This window comes from Thunnus thynnus, chromosome 13 (assembly GCF_963924715.1).
Source record: "Thunnus thynnus chromosome 13, fThuThy2.1, whole genome shotgun sequence".
Classification (NCBI taxonomy): Eukaryota; Metazoa; Chordata; class Actinopteri; order Scombriformes; family Scombridae; genus Thunnus; species Thunnus thynnus.
Window position 1 is genome coordinate 21,248,633 of NC_089529.1, and position 24,752 is coordinate 21,273,384.

The 24,752-nt window shown below is 38.9% G+C and overlaps 1 protein-coding gene across 11 annotated transcripts in view; it reads left to right on the top strand.

The window, feature by feature from the left end:
* tcf7 (transcription factor 7) overlaps positions 1 to 24,752 on the top strand; it is a 114,512-nt gene that overhangs the window by 17,234 nt on the left and 72,526 nt on the right. For 2 of the 11 annotated variants that reach the window (XM_067608588.1, XM_067608593.1), the window contains exons 1-3: positions 14,367 to 14,907; positions 15,318 to 15,387; positions 17,089 to 17,195. In XM_067608588.1, coding sequence (XP_067464689.1) covers positions 14,725 to 14,907; positions 15,318 to 15,387; positions 17,089 to 17,195 — 360 coding nt within the window. In that variant the 5' untranslated portion in view covers positions 14,367 to 14,724. Of the gene's footprint in view, positions 1 to 14,349; positions 14,908 to 15,317; positions 15,388 to 17,088; positions 17,196 to 24,752 lie in introns of those variants that run through there. The other 9 variants (XM_067608585.1, XM_067608586.1, XM_067608587.1 and 6 more) reach the window with 9 other exon arrangements.

The following is a 24,752-nucleotide window of genomic DNA, read 5'->3' on the forward strand; positions in this document are numbered from 1 at the left end:
GTGGATGAAATGGGGGGAAGAGAAAAAAAATCTGAAAAGTATTGTGAAGATTTTGTGATCAGACCCAGATGGGACCAAATCATTTTTCAAACTCTGCTAAAATGAATAATGCGCTTTCTGATTTTGCATAACTAAGAATAATGAGAGGTTTTTCTTAAGGCTGGGAGAACAAGGATACAAGTTATGGTTTGACCATTTTAACAACCATTTACAATGAGGGAACTCAGAAAGAACCATGTTATTTTTATTTTTAGAAATCATAATATATACACTCTTTGAATTAAAAAAATATATATATACAGTCTTAGTTGATGTGTCAACATCCAATGTCACTAGCTTGTCAGCATTTATAGTTTGGTGTTTTCTTCATCTGTTGAGTACATATGGTATTTCATTTGCAGTGAGGTGCACTTAAACAGTCAAAGAGCAACTTTCAGAAGGGAACAATGCCAGAGCCACTGCTGCCGTTCCTTCTCATTGACGCAAACTACACAAACCTCCTCTCCTGTCACTACTGTAATGATGTGGTGGGACTCACACCTTCTACTGAGGTCCCTTCATTCAGATTAATTCCCATTTTGTACCTCAAGAGGTCAGTCTAGCTCCCTGTGCCAGCAGCGGCTGACCACCTGAACTGATAGCCAACACTGAAACTTGATAGAAGAGGCTGTTTTCAGAAGAGGCAGAGCAGAAACCTGAAACTGTTCTTCTGTTACATTGATAGTCATCAAAATCACAGTGTCAAGGTGAGGAAACAGAAAGCTGTGAGTCTTCGGCAGTGCACATCATTCAAGTACTGTGCTCTTCTTCGCTAAATTAGTGGCTGTACAGTACAATATGATGATACTTATTGATCTCCATTCCCTTGATTGCAAAGTCAACTTCTAAACGGTAACAGTAGGAAATCTTTGTTTTGTTTAAGAACATTTCAGCAGGGAAGTTACTTTCCTAAGCTAAACCATTGTCCCTTGACAACCTGACACCCTGGCGCCTAAACTGTTTCTGAAATACACAAACCCTTGACTCCCAAAAGAATAAGGCTTAAAGAAAGAATTCTAAAACACTTTGATGCTGTTGAAGTACATATATGATGTATTTCATGGTTTTGTGTTGTTGTCTGATGTATTTTTGTATTCTTGTGTAATGGGCCAAGTGAAGAAACCAGCACATTTCCAGGGCAACTTTAACTGAGTTGATAGCAGAGCATTTTATAACAATCTTAATAATAGAAACAATAGTTTTGGAATCAACCCAGTATAATGAGAAATACAAGCTATTTTTCTTGTAATGTCCATCAAAAAAGAGCCAGAGATAAAAATGTTTCCACCCACAGCGTCTTTGCAAGACCCGGAAGCGATGCAGCCGAATGACATGTGAAAGTTTGGCATGAAAGCTGTTGTACCTGCTTGTTTTTGTCAAAAAATCTGCTCCTCTTTTGCTCTGATTTGCTTTATCTAAACATCTATGCAATTCTATGCATGTATGCAAAAGGCATGCTGGGAAATGTAGGAAATCCTTGGTGTAAAATGATCTGAGGGTGGAATTTTCCTGTAATTTAGTGACTTTGAGCATTTGTAACCCTCTGTCAGTGCTACCTTGCATCGCCACCCCCACTAAACCAGTATGTGGTTAAAATCTTAAGACAGAAATTAAATAATGAAACGCAATTCACTCTACCTGATGGTAATTCTTTGCATGTAAATTGTGACATTACTGCAGTCCTTACTTGTGGATTTGTCTCCTCCTTGAAAAGAACTTATTCTGTTGATGAGTAAAACCAACTCAATACATCTATTACACACACATAATGCTCTTAAAAAGTAATTTCTAAAATAAAAACCGACACTGCAAGCTTTCAGTGCTTTTCTGAAGGAAACCCATACAAGAAGTCCTCTCTTTGAGTTTTCCCTCCTGTTTCCATGGCTGCTGCCAGTTTGCCGAAGAAAAAAAAATGCCAGGATGTTTTCTTTGTCCTGCACGACACTGCCTACATTTGACCTTGGCTTCAGATGAGGCTGTTTGGACTCGCTGTGAAATTTAACAACATCACAGAGCCAGAGGATGAATTACTTTAGTATTCTCTGCCTGCTATGATTCTCAGTACTGTGATTCCTTTCTCATTTATTGTGTATACTGTACGTACAGGCCAGATCGTTCTAATATTCATCCCCTTTATGTCTATCTTTTAGATATTTGATTTTAGCAAGAGAAAAGCGAGAGCTGAGATCATCGCTCCTTCAAACTTCATCTGTTTCCTGCAAATCAAAAAATACTCAAAACTTTTATTTTCACTATAGAAGCAATCTGCAGAATTTTTTACTTTATCAGAAACCACACAGTGGATGATCCCAGAATACATGAGGAAAAAACATTGACAAAAACTGAGCACATAACATTTCCCAGAAGCCTTTCTGCAGCCAGAAAACTAACCTATATGAGGACCCCCTTGAAAATGAGATGGTGCATCTCAAGGGTTTTATCCTCTAATTAAATTTTGAAGTAAATATGGTCCTTACTTTTACCAGGATTACAGGATTTTGAAGACTCTTATGAACCAGATTAGAAACAGTAAAAACAGTGGCAGCTCCAGTTCCTGGCTCTGCTTAATGTAAGCATCATATTTTCCTTATTTCAGTCTTGGCTTTCCCCTGTTGCGTGTTACAATGTTACAGTTTCATTTAGCAGACACTTTTATCCAAAGCAACGTACACATGAGAGTTAATACAACACAAGCAAGGATCTAGTCAGGAGAGAACAACGCATGTAAGTGCCATAAAGCTAAGTTCAAGTCTAATAGGACATACAGTAGGTGTCAACAGGCAATGCAAAAAGGGCATAGAGACGGATAATATGTATATTTCACAAGAGTATGAGAATCACATCCTAATCAGCAGGATCAACTCCTTGATTGGTTTCTTTGTTCATATAAACACTCTGCAGACTGTTCATTCTCTGCTCAAAGCTCATACCCATATCATCACAGTCCTGCAGAATCCTTTGCATCTCCAAATGTCAGTTTTTCAGGATATGAGAGAAACAGGTTTATTTTTCCCTTTTGACACCCATAGATTTTGACATTTTGCAACGCTTCATCGCTAGAGTGACTCATGAAATATTTTTCTGCATATTGGAGACAGTGTGAAGTGTCAATCACCATAAGAAAAAATATGCATTTCTACAAGCCACTTGTCATATCTGTCCAATGCTGTTTTGAAAGTGACTGAAAACATCCTTTTTTAAACTTTGAATGAATGTATATAAGAGGGATGTTACCTATGATACATAATGCGGGTATGAACAGATAATGCACTCTGAAAAGATACCGAAAGCATCCGATTTTTTAATTATTCGCCTTGTCACCTGACTGACATGTTTTGCCACATTACACCCCTTTTTTCAGCCATATTCATCCTCAACATGGACAATAAACATCCATAAATCAGTTTCCTTTAGAGAGAAAGGCACTCCTTATAACTTTAGATCTTCTCTCATCAGATTTAGACTTTTCTTGAGTTTCAGTTTTCACCATTTTTGTGCAGCAGTGGACAACATCTGGACCTCCTCTCATCACGTAAAAACCTGCAATTTTTAAAACTTTGCAGAATGGCCAAATGATCTATTATGGTGTGTTTTTTTTAACTTAAACCCCACCACCTATGGGTGCACTCCTAGTATATACCACAACAGGTTGTATTACTGTAAATAAAAAGCATGAACTTCTGTATCTCCAAAATATCAGCTTTATGAAATAAGAAAAAATAATCTTATTTTAATCTTTATGAAAATGCATTTTGTAGATAATTCAAAGGGTTTTTAGATGTTTACCAAAGAAGCTAGAGAACTTTCTTAATCCATAAAAAAACGTCTACATACTCCTTAAGTGTATCTGAAAACTTACAAATCACCTAATATGGAAGTATGTGGTTTTGTGTGAGAATATAATAGTTTTTACCAGTGGTGTTTGGACTCTTTTTCCACTTTTTTTTACAGTAATTACTACTTTATACTTAAATGTTAGTTGTGTATGTGTGTGCACATGCACATATGTGTAGTACACACCCCAGTACATGTGTTTACTGCCTCATGCAGATGTTCGTCTGCACACATGTATGCACGTACTGTGGGACCAATCCTGAATCCTTGATCTCCAACTGCATGGACTGGCATGGAAACACTCACACTCACACACACACACACACACACACACACATACAGATAGGCTCACACACCCACTCCCCAAACCTAAACAATGATCCATCATATGAGTCCACATCCTCCTCTGGGCCACATCAGTCCCTTTGCTGCGGAAAAACTGATCCCAGAATCGGCTGCTAACTGTCAACTGCAGGACTCTGAGCCGCCCACTCACCACTAGAAAGAGACCACTGTGGACGCACGCATTTAATAGGCCTGCCATCAGAGTAAATGGAGGCTTAGTTTGAGAGTGCTCTGATCTTGCTCTGGATTTGTGACGCTCCTCTTTTTTGTAAAAACCCAAAGGGGAGCCCAACACAATGGTGGACTTGTCGAGGCTGTAATTGTGATTTTAGTTTTGTTCCTTGTCATTGTAGGTGAATTGTCTGGCATGTCGTAGCTGTCATCGAGGTTTGTGTGTGTGTGTGTGTTTGCGTTCTCTTCTTTTCTCTCCTCTGAACTCATGCAGCCATTAGAACTGGATGTTGGCAAACATTCAGTGACTTTTGTTTCAAATCGAGATGCCACCATTTGGGGGGAAAAAAATGCCACCTGGTTTCACATTTATTGCACAAAATTAAAACAAATTAATGTTCAGTTTGGGTGATGAGAAACGGCTCAAGACTTGATTTAATAAGGAAATAGATGAATGTACAAATCTGATGTTACTGTAAAATATTACATGTAAAGGGTTAAAGCGTTCAAGGGTTTTTTTTTTCTTAAAATCAATATTTTTCATATTTTTTGTGCTTAAATAAATGGATGCAGTGTGTGTGTGTGTGTGTGTTTATGTTCGGTCATCAGCCACTACTACCCTTGAGCTGCCCACTGCTTCAGTATGGATATGGCCACCCACACACTCTGCCCTGCTCCACCATTTATATCAAACTTTACATAATGGACCATCTGTGGACCCTGTATGGTTAGCTCATTAGCATCGCCACAAGTTCCTCTTTGTGCCAGTTACAAAGTGATTTTTTTAAAACCATTTTACAGCCTCTTGGCAGCTGAGTTGGCCAACATGTAAAGGTGGACACAGTTAAGATAAATGTTGAGATTTGGTTCAGTGACAATTTTAAACAACATGGTTTTCATGGGAATCCATGAACAGGGAGAGAGAGTGAAACCCGCTAGTGAGTTCATTCTTACAGGATTGTAAAGCTGTTGTAACTTTACACTTCTTCCAAGGTGAGTAAAGTACAGTAAGAAGAACAAAATGTATGAAAGAAAATCAGCTATTCATGAAGGCTAACGCAGCTAAAAGTTAGAAAAACAGTTAAGATGTAGAAGTAGATTATTTATATTCCAGTAACAAAAGCAGGGGTCAACACTTGCTTTATATTACAGCTACAGAGGATGAATCTGTCAGAAAAAAGCAATCATATTATAAACTATGCCACCCCCATCAATAATTTTACACATTTCAGTGTTGTCTTACCATTGAAAACAGTTGGTGTACTTTCCCCTTAAATCCATGAGAGGCATATTATGCAGAAGCAATTCAAGATGAAAAACAGAATTAAAAATTAAGCAGATTTCTAACATCAAACAGTAAATAAACAAGAACAAATGTAGAGAAAACTCAACAGAAGAACAGAATAAGACTTTGATTATTAACGCCATGCTTCGTGCAGCGTGTTGTGTTCTGTTAGATGAAGCTCTGGGCAGAAACTTCATCAGAGACAGAGTCGGGCCTCTCTGGCTGTGGCAACACACTAACCACTAATATCAGGTTGTTCAGCAGAGGAGAACAACAGCACGGCCACACTAACCAGACAGCTGCAGCTTCCTGCATCACAATATGCTGGAAGTGGGATTAGCCACTCAGCTAGCATAACAATACAGATAACAATAGTACAAATAATTATCATAATTACGCCAAGATCACTGTACTACTGCAGACGCAGCTGCCACTGTCTGTATCCATGGAAATATGATATATCAGAATCAGAATCAGAATTTATCGGCCAAATATGTTTGAACAGACGAGGAGCTTGACTCCAGTTTCTCAACGTACTGAAAGATACACATACAGAAGACATACAGCTAAACAAGTACAGCGGGTAACAGAGATAAGCAGACATTAACATATAGTTATGTACAGGCACGAAAAAGAATAAAAAATAAATATATATGGACAACAACATACATATAATGTGTATACACAGGTCAAACTGTCATTTTAAACTATACAGTAGTGCAAATAGTATGGGCAATGTAATACATCACTTTCAGTGTATACAGTGGGTTATGGACAGTGTAAATATGTAGATATGTACACATTTACAACAGTTTGCACATGTTTATTGCATGATTTGAATATAAACTGAATGTGATTTGCATATATGATTAATATTGGTGATACAGGGTTGTAGCACAGGGATAGTTAACTGTAATCACATGTCTGATTTGTAGTTGACTGCTGTGGATTGTATTTGGATGGGGGTTTTTTTTTTTTTCAAACAAAAAAATACAGAAAATGGATACAATAAAAAACAATACAATACAATAGAATACAGGTGAGGACACAATGCTAGTCCCTCTGTCACACCGACTCCTGTTACTGCTATTTTTAATGACCAAAACTATCACTGCATCACTATTATTTTTTCAGTGATTCCCACTAACATCCCTTTTATTCTGTGGAATAAAAGAGATGTGTGTTTCCATCAAGGGCTCACCTGGAGTAATATGATTCTCCTCTTGTCATTTTAATGACCCGGTTCTGCTACTTTGAATTGACGGAAAAAGACTGAAATAGAAGTCTTTATTGTATTAACTTCTATTTTTTTTTTAAATCACTTATGTTTCTGCCAATTTGAAAGTTTGTAAGGCTTTGATTAACGATAAGTAAAAGCATTTTTTTTCACACTGGCCTGCTGTATAGTATGCATCTTGTGTGGCTCTAACAAATTTCACATTTAGTTTTAGTTTTTATGAAGAATTCATGAAACAAAACCACTTTAGAGGAGACTATTTGAAGTTGTGGCAGTATTGTGAGCATTTTTGAAGGATTATATGCCGTGCTTTCTGGATGTTTTTTTTATTTGGTGGAGTGTGTTTTGAACTTTGTGAAGCTCTGACGGACCCCGCAGCTTACTTATCTGTGGCAATAGTGGGAATTGATATCACCACACAGGGGTGAAAATGTGCAATGGAAAAAAGACTGTTTCCATTGAGCCAAGCTGCAGCTTTGTGGTTCATCAGTGTGTGAGCATGTAGTGTCGGCTGATTCAAATCTAATGTATCAAGCTTTAAATAGCAGGCACGTTGCCTCAACTCAGGGAGATTACATTCTTTTCAGCGTTTCCTTTTTTCTTTTGCAAAAGTGTGTGTTTGAGGCGTTCTGTGGTAAAAGGCTGCATGTGCACGCCCTTGTGTGTGTGTCTGTGTGCACATACGTATGTTTCTGTCTTTCTGTAAATACGTGCGTGTGTGTGTGTGTGTGTGTGTGCGCGCGCGTGTGTGTGTGTGTTAGGAGCGAGGAGTGAATGGCTTGGCTCCACATCAAAGGCCCCTGCAAGTCTCTGCATTAACGAGGCCCTTTGTTTCCTGCCTCCCAGATTACAGCACGTCTCTCCCTGTGCTGCCAGTGAGCGGTGTGTGTGTGAGTGTGTGAGTGTGCATATGTCTATGTCTGTGTGTGTGTGTGTGTGTGTGTGTGTGAGTGTGCAGAGGGCACGGTAACCTGTAGACCAAAGGCCAAGGTCTGATCCTCCTCCTCATCTTCCTTATTTAATGTAACCAAGACCAAAGTAATCCAAGGCAACTACAGTTTTTCAGTCAAGTTCATGAATTATCTTAATTTCTAGAGTTAAACTTTCATTAAACACTTTCAATATTTGTATCGCTAATGCTTTTTTGTCATGTTCTCTCTGTATTTTGTAATTCCCCCCTATATTATTCATGGAAATATTTACGTATCTCGTTGTCTATGTTCTGATTTTAGCTGTAAAGACAGTACAGTCGTTATCTATATCTGCTTCTGTATCACAAAAAATGTTCTTGTGGGTGTTTTGTCTCTTATGCAACACATGCAAAATGAAACAAACGATTACAGTGTGAATAACTTTCTTCAAACTAGTAGATGTATAGAATGAAAACAGCAGAAAACAAATGGCGATTAGACATTTGTGAACTATCAATGTTTAGCATCTGATGTAACTGTTCTTTATTTAGAGGAAGCCATATGTTGAATCCTTACTTGGATGTTAGAGGGAAAAGGGAATAAATGGGAAACAGGGCTTGTTTTAGTTGAGAGATAGTCTATTCAGTAACAGTTAGCCTACTTAAAAAATACAGTAACTGTATTTATTTTTGCTCAGAACTAGTCTCAAAGAATGCACAAAGTCTCATCTTACATGCTATAAAAATTAAGGGAAAACAAATCTTTATAACTACAGTATATAATCTGCATGATTTGGTAACCGTTATCTCACCTCGGTCTTACATGATAATTCCAGAGTCACATGCACATGCATACTAAAGACACTGTGTTGTCTTTACCGGCTGCTCAGTGTCAGTACTGAGTTTGTGATGTTGAGTCGGAGCTTGAAGAAATTAAATGCAATTCGCAAGAAGAGCGAAATCCACTAGAAACCTCTTGTGGAATATATTTCAGAAGTTATCTCCCAACCTCCAGACCTGCCTTTAAACCTGAAGCCTAAACCTGCAAATCACCTCACCTCACCTCAGTCAGCTAAGCGACACACAAACAAACCTTGCAGTGAGTGCATGTGCGGTGACACGGCGTGACGCAGAAGCTTCTTTTTGCTGCTATTTCCAGTCACTATCAGACTTGTTTTTCATAAGCCGGGGCATGATTTGTTAATGCATGTCTTTAAAAAGTTCATGAACTGAAGCGGGTCTGAGTGAAGATAGAGCTGTTCCAACCACAGCTTGCTTTTTCTTTCCTCTGAGCACACAGGGAGAAGAGCAGGCTGCGTGCAAACATTTGAAGGGTTTTGTTCCAAACAGAGATGTAAACGGTTGCAAATAAAAAGGGGTTTCTCCTCTTACCCAGTGATGGATAGCACAATATGAAAAAAAGGATGGCACTTTAGAAGACAATCCTTGGAACAGACTCGGTGAAACTCAGCAATCAAGTCCTCGGTTGCCAAAGAGCAGCTTTAGTGTTTTGATCCTCTGTATTTCTTCACTATTTTTGATGTAATGGCTGAGCTTCATCACTGCCTGACACTTTTAAGTTGCTCAGGATAAGATAAAATGTACATTTATTACATTTTAGATCCTCAAAGTCACAAATGAAGTGTTTGCAACTTCGTCCACTGATCCTCTGGTGAAGACCAGCGATGAGTCTTCAAAGCTTTATTCCCTCCTCTGTTTATGTTTGTTGATTTCACCCCCAAAGCCCTCCTCGGATCTGATCTGTGATATCAACTCATAAATGTTTGATAAGGAGCTAACGAAGAGGTAAAGGGACTGCATTCTGCTAAATCAAAAGAGACAGACATTCAAATTAGCAAACATTCAGCAAACTAGAACTTGAACAGGCCTCATTATCCAGCACAAGACATCAAGTTCTCTCTCTTTGTTTTTTTATTTTTACTGTTATTTATTCAAGATTTTTTTTTTTTTTTTTTTTTGCTGAGCTAGTATCTCCTCTTTTCAGGATATTCACACAGCTACATGTTCACCCTTCAGAAATGAAACCGGTATTTTATTGTTGTCCAGAATGTGCTGATTGTCATACCAATCCTGGTCTTAACACTGGCTTTTGTAACCTTTATTAGTGGTTAACAGCACGTTGCTGTTGTGTCTCATGTTTCCACCTCTGTGTGCTACTTCTTAAATGAGTTCTAAAAATTCTGAAATGATTCAAAGGTTATTCACTCCCACAGATATCAAACCCACATTCACAGGAGTTATGTGGCATTGACATCATCCTCACTGTGAAATAAATTACTTTCACACAAATTCACAATAGATTCCAGCACAAATACAGGGTGAATCTGATGACATATCTCAGAAGATAAACAAGCACTTAAAATAACAGGATAAGTGGATTTTAAGACACGTGATTGATGTCATTGGTTATTGGCACCTGATTTATAAACTTGATAACCCTTATTCAGCTGCATAAACCCTGAATATCATCTACTTCGACCTTTTAATGCATTTTGCATGAAGATTGGTGACTATCTTGGTCCACATAACATTTAAAAACAATTTAATATAAGTCATACATAACCTTTCATCTCACTAAAACCACATTATTGCTGAATATTTAATATTAAGAGATTAGTTTCATAGTAGAGGCATAGGAATAAAATAAAACTGCTGAAAAGATTTGTCAAGGTTCCACATTGCTGGCTGTATGTTGCCTTGAAGGACATGGTTTTGATTGTAGGAGAACTACCAATAAAAAGCACACAAGTGGTTCCAGTTAAGAGCTGTTCGCTTGGATGTGGCTTAACCCCAATGAAAGGACATGATTTAATTACTCTGCTGCTTTAATGCGCCTGATGTTTCTTTAGAAAGCACAGTATATAATCTTTTTTGAACCAACTGTGATTCATCTTTGAAAAAAAAAAAAAAAAAAAAACATGTTAAAGAGAGAACGTTTCCCCCCCACTGATGATTAAGAAATGGAAAGAAACTCATTGAAATGACATTCTCATATTTAATGAGTCCTTTATACTCTGACAGTAAAGTGTGTATCATTCATTTCCACTGTTTACCTTTTTTTTTTTAAAAAAAGAAGGTGTTTGTGTTCAGGGGCGAAAACAAGATCTCTGTGTGGTGTCTGATGCAAAGGTTCCCAACCTGTTTGACTTGTGACTCCTCAAACTGAAGCAAACTGAGACCCTTGACTCAGATTGCATATCAGTTGTGGGTGGTAGACATAACATTTAGAGGCTTCAAGACATCAAATTATCCAGTAATTCACAAGAAAGAAGCAAATATAAGTCAAAAGTCTGAGAAAAATAAGAAATATGCTATATCTGTCATCCTATCCTAAGATTTATCCTGTCACCCCCAGTTTGAGAACCACTGGTCTAATACAACAGCTTTTTCTTTAATATCTGTGGTTCCAATGGAAACTTAATGCTTGCTCTGCATTTTGATTAAATACACATTTTTAACAGGAACATGTATAAATACCAAGAATGCCCCATTTCTTTTCTAACGTCTTAAACTTTTATCATTATTGCTGTCTATAACCAGACTGTAACCAGACTGCAATAATATCTGTTTGCACCCTGCTATTTCCATAAGCTTTAGATAAATAAATATATAAACATGTTTCCTTTATCATAAAACCACAGTCTTTGTCTTGCTCAGAGATACAGCTCGTATCTGTGTCTGCATTTGAAAAGCTCGCCTTCTGGGGTCACAGCAGCGATGCATCCTTTTGTTTTCTGTGTGGGCTGCTTATCTTTTCTATCTTCTCATGTTTCCTTATTTGGCCTTTCCTGCCAACAGATGATGTGTGATGTCACGACTGCCATTAGAGTTTGAGATAAAAGATGAAGAGATAGGATGCCTGTGTGTGTCTGTGCTCAAAAACTCTGGACTGATATGGCAGGATGGTGTTAACTTAAAATACGACTCTGATCTGACAACATTATCAAACCCAGTGTGTATGTGTGTGTGTGTAAAAGGGAGCAAGAGAGAGAGAGAGAGAGAGAGAGAGAAAGATATAAAGAGAGAGAAAGTGTTTTGTAGGTCAGAACACCTCAAAGTATTTCAAGAGAGATCATGTGTAGAGAATGAGTTCATTTCTGGATTTGTTTTGTGTGTATGTGTGTGTGTGTGTGTGTGTGTGTGTGTGTGTGTGTGTCTGTGAGTGAGAAAGACGGGCTAACTATCGCCTATAGCCTTATGTGAACCTGTGAACCCATGTGATGATTGTGCGTAACTATCAGCACAGATATTCATGGGAAACTGTGTTAAGATCAGAGTGTGGCAAGCTCACGAGGCAACGTGGCCGACACAGGAGAGGTGCTGTCTCTCTGGAAAAACAGCTGTCTATATTTAATCAAGGCGAATAAACAAGGAGTTTAAACAACTCATTTATAATTTAGATTTGCATACATTAAAATCGCTCATTTTAATCTTTTTATTAATATGCATCGACGATATTGTATAAATATGCAGTTTTATGCAAATACCAGGCCCATTTTCTGTTTGTATTTAATTCTGTTTCCCAGCTGTGGATCATCATTTTCATTCAAGGCAACCGACTCAGATTAAGTCAAATATTAAGTCACAGCATGGGAGTGTATAAATATTTCTCAATTAAAAACTCTGAAGACCAGATATGCTACTGTATCAGCATTAAAAATGCATTGGCGTTGGGAGGAAAATAGGGGAAGGCAAGTTACGAGTTTGATAAGACATCAGAACTTCAAGTCTACATCTTTGAACTATGTTTTTTCTTTTTCTTCTTTCCCTCCTCCAATCAAGTAGTTGCAATAGCTAGCACTTTTTGCTGTTTTGGAGACTGTTACAAAATCTGGGGGATGTAAGGACCAGCCAAAAACATGCTGTGCCTCTGTTATTGATGAGTATGCCGTGCCTTCTGATGTTTTTCACAGAATGTCCTACATTTTGCTGTTTCTTGCCTGAGTTGCCACTTTTTCTGTCAGTGCAAATGAGGAGTTTTGTTCTGAAATGTGAAAACGACCAACTGAACAGTGTGACAACAGCCGCTACAAAAGGACTGCTGAGATGGAAGTAAAACTCACAATGCATAATTACTAAAGTTAACTTGATGCTGATAATACCCCCCCTCCAAAAAACAAAAACATTTTACAATAGCAGTTGCATCTTTCAACAATAAAAATGTGGTTAGACTTCTTTTTTTTTTGTAGAAGTATGTTTTTTTAATCTAGAGAAAGTGACAAGACACATGTTTTGTTTGTTTTATGTGAATGAATCACAAAAAAAAGAACAAAAGACAAGGCAGGTTTTACTCACAAGAGGAAGCTGTCTCCATCACAGAGGCAGCCTTCTCTTCAGTAAACAAATCACACACAAAAAGTGAAAGTGAAGTTGTGCTGTGTTGCATTTAATCAGTTTTACACAGTAAACAAAACGTTGCATGTTGTCATCAGCTAAAAACATTTGACGCTAGTATAGAAGTGAACGCATGCCGAATAGATTTGCAGTGTATCGCCCAACATGCTTTTTTTAATCTTGTGTTTATTGATATATTTAATATTTCATGTATGCATGCTGATAATATTCAACAGCCAAAGTACGATTTGCAAAATAGAAGCAGTGGGGATGAAAGACGTAAAGGTCAAAAAAAGTTCCTTCTTTCTTTTTTTAATTATTTAATGCTCATTTTTATAGGGACGCATGTGGACCAAAGCCACATTCCACAGCATTTACAGCCTGTTGTGTTGTGCAGTGCTCATCCCCTAGATGAGCCTCTGATGGGAACTAGTGAGAAAAATGAATCTGTTATTATTTATACATTTCTACAATTGATATTCATGTAGCTTTAAGTGTTATACTTTCAATTAAAATCCTTGTGAATGTGCATGAGCGCATGACTAAAAGTTCAGATGGAGAGTCATGCACGGAAACCTCAACTAAACCAACTTTGGAAAAAAAAAAAAAAAAAAAACCTTGGAAAAGGTCATCATGGAAAATAATGAGCTGGCTCCACATTAGAGAGGGGGGGGAAAAAAAACATTTTCCCACATTTGAATGTAAAAATTGGTTTTAGCTCCTTAAAGTGAATCATTGTCATTTGGTTTTAAACCAGTTGATGGCAAATAAAAAAAAGTGCAGATTATGTGCAAACTTGGCATCAAGATTATAGCTGTACTCCAAAGTAATTATCATTTCAATATGGTTAATAAAAAAAAAATAAAATGTGTGTGAGATAAACAAAGTAAAATGGATGAAAAAAATAACTCTAGCTGCAGAGAAATAATGAAGAAAATGGTGCAGGATCTGTTTCCTGAAACCAGAGCACACAAACGCACTCAAAAGTCTTGACTACAACGTCAAATATAACCAATCTATACGTCTGAATCGTTGTCCTCGGGGAGAATATTTGACTTATGTGAAATTCTGGTGGCCAGACGCAGCAGACTGTTGCAGCCAGGGGGACCGTGGATGGTGTGAACTCGCCCCTGGAAGTCATGAATAATGCCTTTGCAGCTGAGCTCAGGGAGGTGATGTCTCTTTAAGAGGCTCAGCCCTCTGCCGAAACAATCGTACAACCCCCCAACAAGTCATCGGACCTGTCAATCATCCGGTCGGCGTCCTTTGAAGTCGAGAGTCCTCGCCTTGTCTTGGGCTCAAATGAGCTGTTTGCTGGAGTAGGGAAACATTAGTCCTCTACCAGCCAGCCGGGGGACGCCACAGCTCAACTTTTTTTTTTTTTTTGTTGCATGCGGTGGGGGTTTCTGCACTTTGGAGGCGTCGCACGCTGAGGAGATTTAACAGAAAAGTCCTTCTTTTCTTTATTTATACTTTTTTTTTGTTGTTGTTGTTGTTACACATATATATATTTTTTAAAAGTGTATAATATCGCGGGGGTAAGTCGACATGCCTCAGCTCAGCAGCGGCGGCGGGGACGACCTGGGAGCGAATGATGAGATGATAGCGTTCAAAGACGAAGGAGAGCAAGAGGAGAAAATCCAAGAAAACGCGTTCACGGAGAGAGACCTGGCCGACCTCAAGTCCTCTTTGGTGAACGAGTCGGAAATAAATCAAAGTCCGAACGCAGCGGTAGGTGGCATGGAGTTTGTGTGTGAGTGTGTTTGTAACACAGACAGAGAGTGTATGTGTATGTGTGTGTGTGTGTGTGTGTAACAGAGAGAGCGAGACAGGAAAGCTTGTTTTATTGTACACGCTGCTGACAAGCGTTGAATGAAACCAAAAAAAGAGAAAAGCATAAAGCCTTCAGGGTTACAGTTTCCCAGAGGTTTACTGCAGGGACAGGACAGGGATGCCATATCATAGGTGAGCAAAAAAAAAAAAAAAAAAAACACCCCCTAAAGTATGACAAGGTTGTTATAAACTCACTCTCACTCTCAGACGCACTCTAGGATAGTTGTGTAGTTAATTTCTATAAGGGTACCATCGCCTTATTTCCCTTTTTATTTTTGTGGATCATTTGTGTTTTCGGTCCCTTCCAGGCGGTCAGACGGGGACAGCAAGGCGAGCAGAGGGGCTTCCCAGAGAAACACCGGGAGCATCTCGACGGTGGTAAGAAAGACAAAAACACACCTCATACACTCACCCGGTTCGAGTAGCCAATACTATCTCTGAAAACAGCTGAGAAGCGATAAAAACCCTCCTACTGTGTCAAAGTAAGGAGCATTTAGGTCACGGGGACACGTGCTACTGCATTAAAGCCAACTTCAAAGAGTTGTTTTCAGGTGTACTCTGCAAAAAACGGAAAAAAAAAATGCCCATCGTGCCTTCATCGTCTTCCCCGGTTTATCTCTCAGACATCTATCACTTAGTGGGGAAGTTTCCTCTGTGTCTGTTTCAGATTAGCTCATGAGATATTCAAGAGATCTGAGTGGAAATTACTCGCTTTAAATGTCCAGTTTAAGAAGTTAGGTTGTGAAACATGGTCTCTGGGTGTTTTCTTGGCCTTGAATGTGGTAATCCCACCTTTATACAGTACAAAGCAGCTTGTATCAAATGTTTTTTTGATACTGTGCAGCTGTGTTTGAATACATTTTGGATTAACAGACATTTTTAGACCCAAACTGTTGACATGGTGAGGCTTTTTTTTTCCTTTTTTTTTTTTTTTTGCAGTGTAGCTTTATGCCAGACTTTGCCAAAAGTGGGGTCAATCTGGGTCCTTGAGAGGTTTAGCTCTTGCTTCTTTTTTTTTTTTTCATGGTTGCCACCCTAAAGAACAGAGTAATTTCTCCTTTCCTCCCTAGAAGAAGGCGCATTTAGAGAACGTATACACGGCAGTTTTGATTATAGGTGCTGTACTGCAGGCTGCACTCAGCTGTGCAACTCATTTCAATCACTTCTAAAAGGAAAAAAACTGTTCTCACATGGTGTATGTTTGAGCAAAAATCTTCCATCAAAAGTGGATTTGCGGTGTCAAACGTGTCTATTGGGGGGGTCTTGGGGAACAAGTGAAGCCCACAGAAAAGAGACTCTTCTGAGTCTGAATGATGCCATTGCGTAATTTCGTATTCTGTCAGTCTGGTTCCGGCCACGTTAAAAGTTTTGGCACCTTCGGAAGAACTCAGCAAGTGACAAGTGATTAGAGTGGAACAGTAAAAAAAAAAAAAAGTAAATGAAAAAGACCTGTGTGTGTGTGTCTCTGTGTGTCATACAGACCAGGTATAATCTAGTTATAGCTGACCCACAGAGATGCTTAATATGGGTGGTGGTGAGAGATAAATTAACACATAGGCTACAGGAGTTCACGCCTCTCAGGCAAGGTGACGGTTGTAACGCTTTTGTCTCAAGTATTGTAGTCTGCACCCATACAAGGATATAACATGTAGTAACTAGAACACTTGTAAATAGTTGACCTACTTTGTATGCACGTTTATTTTGGATCTCAGGTTTTTGTTTTTTTTTGTTCTGAGACACATAGATAAAACTTCTAGTGAGACTGTGGGAGTAAGTATTAGAATTTTTTTGTGTTTTGTTTATTTATTTATTTTTTTATTTTATTTTAATCCTTACAGCACAGGGTGTGAATAATGTTTCTACCATAGCCCTCCCTTTTTATATGAATTTAAATCAAATTTGAAATATCTGTTAAATCCATATTGAGACCCGTCATCTTCAAACCAGAAGAGTTTGCTTAGAAAATTTAAGAATAAAAAGTTTCAACTCCTACAAACTGAACATTCAAATTAAAAACATTTGTGAAGTTGTTGCGTTTTTTATAACTCTTGTTTCTTGTTTTTTCATGTCTGAACTCAGTGTCGAAGCAGCAAGATGGAGGCATGTACAAGACGCCGGCGTACCCGGGGTATCCGTTCCTGATGTTGCCTGACCCCTACCTCCCCAACAGCTCGGTTTCACCATCTGTAAGTCCACTTCTGCTTCGATTCTGCTGCTGGCTGCAATGCACTGTTCACTGTTTCTCTCCTAATGGTTTATTGTGTCAGTAGCTGGAGGCAATCTGAGGTCTTCAGTATCCACCCAACTAAAAGTCTTTCTTTGGACTTGAGTGCAAGTTTGTGCACTTCAGATGCTATTTGTATTCTTTTGATATCAAGTGCAAACACTAATCATGTGGTTTTGTGCTACTGGAGGGAAACTGGCTTTTTTATTTGATGGTCTTTTTTTTTGAATAGTTGTCAATGTTGGTGGTGATGCTCTTGCAATAGTAGCAGCTCACACTGCTGGAGAAATAAGAAACAAACACATTCTCAGGGATGGAGATGTTTCGATGTTTGGTGGCTGAAACTTCATGCTTCAGGCACCAGAATTTGAATAAGGTGGTGACAGACGTTTAAAGTTGTAGTGATTTTTCAGGTCTTTTTTTGGATAAAGGTATGAATATTCCCTCTGGGTATTTCTGCTTTTTTTTTTTCTCATGATTTGTATTTTATTTTTTGTTCTTGTTGTCTTGCAAACTAGACAATCTCCACTTAAAACAGCCAACAGTGTCTTTCTGTATTACATACGCTTGGCATACTATGGCCTCAACTATAGTCTTAAACATTTTACTTACTATTTTACTCAAATCTAATAACATTTGTAGCACTATATGCTGCTTTTTTAAATTAAAAGTAGAATCTGAGTTACCTGCCTGCAAAGAAGTACTATTGTTTGTTTCCTTATTTTTTTATACTGTATTTATATTTGTGTTTTTTGCAGTTGTGCTTCTTTAACTGTAGTAATAAGTGGTTGATACTGACTAAAAACAACATAAACTAGCAGCAGCAGCCATGAGACAGATCAATAATAATTACACAACATACACCTCTGTCAATTAAGCCTAAGAAACGCCTCCCTCCTCCTTTCAAATTGCAAAGCAGAAACGATCACTTTTCCAGCACAGTGCACGAACGTGCCTGTAGCCTGATGCAGTCGAGTTCGATTTAGGTTCAGGGAAGGAAAAAAGAGTCTCCTTCAGTATGAGATCACAGTCGCAGCACTGCAAATCAGTCACAAACTTTACATGTGTTCCGATTTGGCTTTGAACTGAGCTGTCCCCCCCCTCCCTCCTCTCCCCTCCATAACCCCCCCCTTTACCCCCACCCATTCCCCAACTCCCTGATAAAATAAAGCGGTATTTAAAACAGAGCGAAATGAAATCAAAGCGCTACAGCCTCATGAGGGAACCCAGAGACGGAGCTTGTTTTTGTTTACAGCCTTTGCTGAAGTTGGAATATGATTGATGTCGTCATCGTGAACCGCTTCACATGACGCTTTCCATCAGTTTGTGCCGTGTGCGTGAATGACAAGAGGTTAGTCACTGCTTTTAATAGCTGCTCTGAGTGTTAAACCGCTAAAACAAACATCAGAAAGGCTCGTGGAGGGATTTCAAGTGTGCAGTATCACTCATCCAGCCAGACAGCCCTAAAAAATTAATCAGAAAATCCCTTCAAGTCACCCATAAGAACCAATATCCATGGATAGGCTGACTAATTGCACCAAACATGAGTGGTTGTGCCTAATTCATTTTTCACGTGCTGTGTAATCCTGTTGCCTGAATTAACCCCCTGCTCTAGCAAGACAAGACGTTGCTAAACAGCAAAGATGCCTGTTTGTGAGATCACATGTGCTATAGACTGATCTCATAGGAATCTGCTGTATCACAAAATCTACTTTATGGCCAGATTGATGGATTTTCTAACGACACCTTGAAGTTTCTGAGCGTTAAACACCCGAGACCCATCGGGTTGATCAAGGGGGGGGGTTTTAAAAGGGTCACCGAAGGGTCAAAAAAAAAAGAAAGCTGACCGTTGTTACAGACGCTCTACTAGTGAAATGATTCCTTTTTACATACCGCAAGCTCCCACGTTTTCTTTGTAGTTAGCGGTAAAATAAACTTTCATTTTAATGTCATGGCTTCTGTGAAAGTCACCTCTTCTCTCCACCACAGTTGTACATTCTCGGGAAAGATAAACGTTATCTCATAGAGTTTCAAAACAAAAGTAGGGGAAACGGTTTACCCGCTTGGTATATTTTGACATATTCGTTCCCCCATACTTTTTTAGAAACTTTTTTTTTGAAAACTTTTAGAGGACTTTTAGAACAAATGTGTCACCTGGAAAAAATGATAGTGTTAAAGTATTTTTGTTTTTTCCTGGAAAGAAAATCTGACACAACAGTAGCTTTTACTTACGCTTTAAGGTGTATGGGAGAAGTACATACATATAACATGTACGTTAGCATCTCACAGGACGTTGTAAGTTATTCATAAAGGTCCACAGTGATTTAGAATATCATTGAATGAACCACTTGAACACTCGTACTCATATTTCCTTAAACATTTAATACTCATCATTGCATAATACAGAGCATCCGGCATCGTGTTAGACAAACACGGTGAGCAAGTGTGATGGTATGTGTGATGGTATGTGTCGCTCATCAATGTGTCTCCACTTCTCTCACCATCTTCTTACAATCATCTCTTCTCTTCCTCTTCTCTTTTCTCCTCCTCTTCTCCAACCCTGGAGTGCCAACCGCAAAGCCTCTCAGAGATTGTTTTTGTTGAGGGTGGGGTGGAGTGTATGTGTGTGTGTGTGGGGGGGGGGGGTTGGTGGTAGCAAGATAAAGAGCACTTTCTTCCCCCCCCCCCCCCCCTCTCTCTCCGTGTGTCTTGGAGACTCCACACAATGCTCACTTGTTGCTGCTTCCCTTGTAATTAGCCCGCTGGTTGTGAGGCGGTAGCGGCATATCAGGCCCCCGTCTACCTGCCACTTGAAAGAGCTGAGAATAGTGGTTTAGAGGGTAGTGGAGGGATTGGGGGGGTCGGGGGGGGGGTGATTATGGATTGAAGAGATGGATCGGAAACTACAGGTCTGGGAGACTGACTGAAAAAAAGAAGGCTGCTTGGTGTTTTCCTAGTGTTATGGTGTTAATGTGGGACAAGGCGACACATGTAACGTCTCTGTGTGTGTCTCTGTCTGACTGTTTGCTGTTCATCTGTGTCGGCATTATGACTTTGAAAAGTTTCATTCTTTATTTCTAGTTCCTTCTAGTAATGGCAATTCTTGGAAGTGACGTAGCCTGTTGATTATTTTATTTGGAGCAATCATTTAGTTTATAAAATGTCAGTGGAAAATGCCCATCGCGGTTTCCCAGAGCTCGAGGAGATGTCTTCAGATTGCTTTATTTTATTTTTCAGCTGATGAACATTACAACACATTTAACGCTAAATGGAAAACAGGAAAAAGCAAAAATATTTGTATTGGAGGAGCTGAAAGCAATGGATGTTTGGCATTGTGATGATTCACTTCATTGTTTCAGCACTAATAGTGAGTTTGTCGGCCTTCTTTGTCGATTTATCTATTCAGTAGTAAAAACGTTTACACCAAATCATCCATCTGGCCTTGGCAGATGATTTACTCTCTTTGTGTCATGCTGTAGTGTACACTGGATAGTAGGTGGATAACATTTTTCAGGATAAGAAGATTGATGTTTTATTATGTAAAAAGTAACCATTGAGTTCTATTGAATGTCCTGAAGTTTGATACACATAAAAAGTGAACTATTACTTTATTTTGGCCAGTCTAGTCAAGGTTTTTCAGATGGAGAATCATCTATTCCACCGCTGCAGAGAGAGGGGGTTTTACTCTGTCAAGAGCTGAAATGATTAGTAGGTTAATATGAGTCGATTGACAGAAAACTACTTTGAAAAAGGCCAGACATTCTCCAGCTTCTCAAATGTGAGGATATGCTGTTTTTTCTCTGTTTTATATGATTGTAAATCTAATATCTTTGGGTTTTGGACTGTTGGTCGAACCAAACAAGACATTTGAAGACATCACCTTTGGCTGTGGGACATTGTGAGAGACAGCTTTCTGATGTTTTGTCGGCCAAATGATTGACCGTTCAATTGATGAATGATCAGTATATGAAAACAGGTGCAGCCCTCATTTTGTTATTTTATCAGTTTCTTTGGGAAAAAAAGGAAAATTGCTCTCGGTAGTCCAAAAGTTGAAATTGTTGCATCCAGTTTGTTGCGAGGCTTTGATGGTAAACGTCTATAAGTCAGTGGGAGACTTACTGTTGTCATCTTTCACCAGTGAAGTCAATCAAATAACAATAAGAGCAATTTCTGAAAACCTTTAGTGTGTTCCTGTAAACTCCTGTAAATTGTCGAAGTCATTGCGAGAGCATCAGCTAAGTGACTGAAAGTCACATGTTAATCGTAATATTTGTCTGTCTGTGTCATTCCCTCTCCTCCCCAGGGCAAACCATGTGGGTTTATCTCTCGCTTTGCAATACTAGTAAGACTAGTAATCTAGTATTTGCATGTTATTCACGCCTTTTTGAATATATTAAGTATAACCTTTGCTGTGGTCTCCCGGGCAAGGGGTGTGAATGACAACCTGTCTGACCCTTATGCTCGAAGGTCACATTGTATTTCATATTTCAACAGCAGTAAAGACTCATAGTGGTTGTTGTACTGAAAAGATTTACATATTCTTCTATTTCACACCAACCAGATTGACTAAAGGGACATTCCTCTCCTCTCCAGATGGATAAATCAAATCTCTTATTGTTCTGGTATTAATGTTAACATCTCATGTAAAAAAAAAAAAAATAAAAAGCTCCTAATCTCTGTTGAGAAGCCATTTTTACAAAACGACTGCACATTTTCGGCACATATTCTCCTCCTTATCCCATTCGGCGATAATGCTCCTATTACAGCATTTCATGGGACATTTCACTGTTGTTATATTAATGTAGATATCAGCCGTTCTTTCAGAGGAAGTGGCCAAAGAAGGAGATTTGTGGGATTCAGAGATAGGACTAAACTCTCTCAGCTTGTTGTCTTTGGATAAAGCTTTATCCGGAGTGTGTGAGACAGTGCATATTGTGTTTGTGTGTGTGTGTGTGTGTGTGTGTGGGTGCTGTTCAAGTTCATTACACTAAGTAATTTGTATGTATCTAAGGTTTTGGCATGCTTTGTGTGTCTTCATCTGCATGTTTTCTCCTCAAGTTTGTTGCCTCAGGCTTGTGTTTTTATGCAGGGTTCATGGTGTGTTTTGTGCGCTAATGTTTGTGCTATGTGTGTGTGTGTGTGTGTGTAGCCAGTGTGTGAGACCTTCGCTGGCTGTGTGTATAATGCTGTGGATTACCAGCAGACTGTTTTTGAAGGGATCATGAGTCTTTGTCGTCTTGAGGAGTCAAACCCCAACGGAGGAGAGATTGGCAATAAAAAAAAACTGGAGTATTTTTCTCTCTTCAGCATCCACCCATCTCTCTCCTTCGCTCAGTTCCTTTTCCATCTATCCATCTCTTTACTTTGACTTCTTTTATATGGTTTGTCCTCATCATCTAAGCTGGTTTTGTATATGTGTGGCGCAAAACAACTCTCTGTTGCTGCGCCATTATTCGTTTTTTACTCCGTGAGATCATTTTAAGGTACTTTTGAACCATAAATAGGAGGATTTAAAAGTGACAAAGCTCAAGAGTTCCCATTGATTTTGAGTCACGGGACGGATGGAGAACCTAGTTGTCGGGAAGCATCCGTCCTGCCGATGTGTTTCGAGCAACTTGCTGAATCTCTACCAGCTCAGGAGTGCTGCTATATAGCTGAGAGAATATATATAATTCTCTCTATAGTTGCGCTTCTGTAACATTATTACAGTGTTATGAGCTGCTTTTGGTCAGTGCTCGATTTATGGTCTTTAAGGAGGGTTTCATAGAAAGCGGACGGAGAGTAAGTACATAGAAGGAAGAGAAGACAAAAGGATGCGGGAGCTGGGAAAGGAGGGATGCAGAAGAGATGTGCTATTGTTGTGTTGTGGTCTTTTTTTCATTCATTTCAGCCTTGTGATCCCATGACCAGGAAAATGAATACCTTTTAAAATTTACAGAGTTGACTAAGAGCAGTGTTTCCCCCGCAATTTCTGATGTTGGTGGGTGTTATTCCGTATTAATGGAAGGTGATATTTTCTAGAAATTGTTAGTTTGTAAGAGATCAAACTTAATACATCAGTGCATTTTGTGTGGGCTCCTGTCTCTCTCTCTTGCACCTCTTCATCCAACTGTCTTCTTTCACTGTTCCTCCACTGGAGTATTTAAAACTGAATCGGTCAACAAAAAGTTGATGTCTTGCTGTTGAGCACTGTTAAGCCAACAATGAGTTCACCTCTAGAAGTAAAGCTGCACTTCCTGCACCTGCTTCACAATAAAAGCCTTTTAAAGTTATGCCGGTGGAAGGCTTTTAATGTGAAGCACCACAGTAATGCTAGCTTTGCAGCAGCGGATTTCAGCTCTTATAGCAAAATAAATGACCGCAGGTTAAAGTAAAAGCAGAAAAAAACTTCTTCTACCACTTCAGAAGAAGTCGGTGCCAGTTTGTTAGTGGAGATTGGTGGATGTTTGGATGACATTAGTGGGTGGCCCGCCCACTAAAACAAAAATAGGGGCTGCAAATTTTTCTGTAGTGGCCAATGACTCAGAATTGGAGTTACTGGTGGTTAAATTTTAATATGCCAAGTATTTAGACTAGATTTTAATCAATAACCTTTACCAAACCTCTCTTGAGTGTCTCTGTCTTTGTCTTTGTTTAGTTTTTGGATTCAAGTTTGCATTTAAGGCAGCTTTAACTTGCAATAAAAGCAGATTTTACTGCTGAAAGCCTGAAAATGACAAATAAACTTAGACTTAATGTGATTAGTAGTGTTAAAGCTCTCATTTTTTTTTTTTTTTTTTTTTTGGGCTGCGTGCAGTTGTATTCATTGTCAGAAAGGCTGTGAAACTACCTATGATGTGGAAGCTGTGGTCACACGAAGACGTCAGCAAGCTCGGAAGACAACGTGCCACTCTAAAACTCTTTCCCACTCACTGTTCCTGGACACCGACTGACGGGTTTACTGTACTGACCACTTCGTCGGGATAACAGTAAAAAAAAAAAAAAAAAAAGTTTGTTTGAAAACATGTAAACTTAGTCACTGGAATTTACAAGTTCAGCAGCTAAATGTCTGAAGAGCAGTGTCGTTGTCTAGTTTGGGGGAATTTCCTGCTCATTTCACATTTCATTTCACAGACTAAAATTGAAAATTTACAGGAAGATTGCTGAGAGACATTTTACATGTTTGGGAAAGGTAGGGGTGAAACCTCGTCATTTCTAAGACTCTACAGGCTCAGCTGCAGTGTGTTTTTTTTTTTTTTTTTTTTTTTTTTTTTTTTGAAAATTTGAAGCATCTCAACTTTCAAAATGTCCCTCCATGACTTTCTTTAAACCAAACCAGTGATGTTAGAATTTCCAGATCATGCAAGGAAACAGCAGTTTAATTATGTTTACCCTCTCCTACTGACAGCCTGTTGTTTTGGAGGGAAATATAAAGTTTAATGTCTTCAGCCCATAAACTTTTTCATTACGCCTCCTCCTTGTATCCATTCAAAAATCAGCCCGCTGTCGCTAACAAGCTTCCCTCCCCATTCCCCTTTTT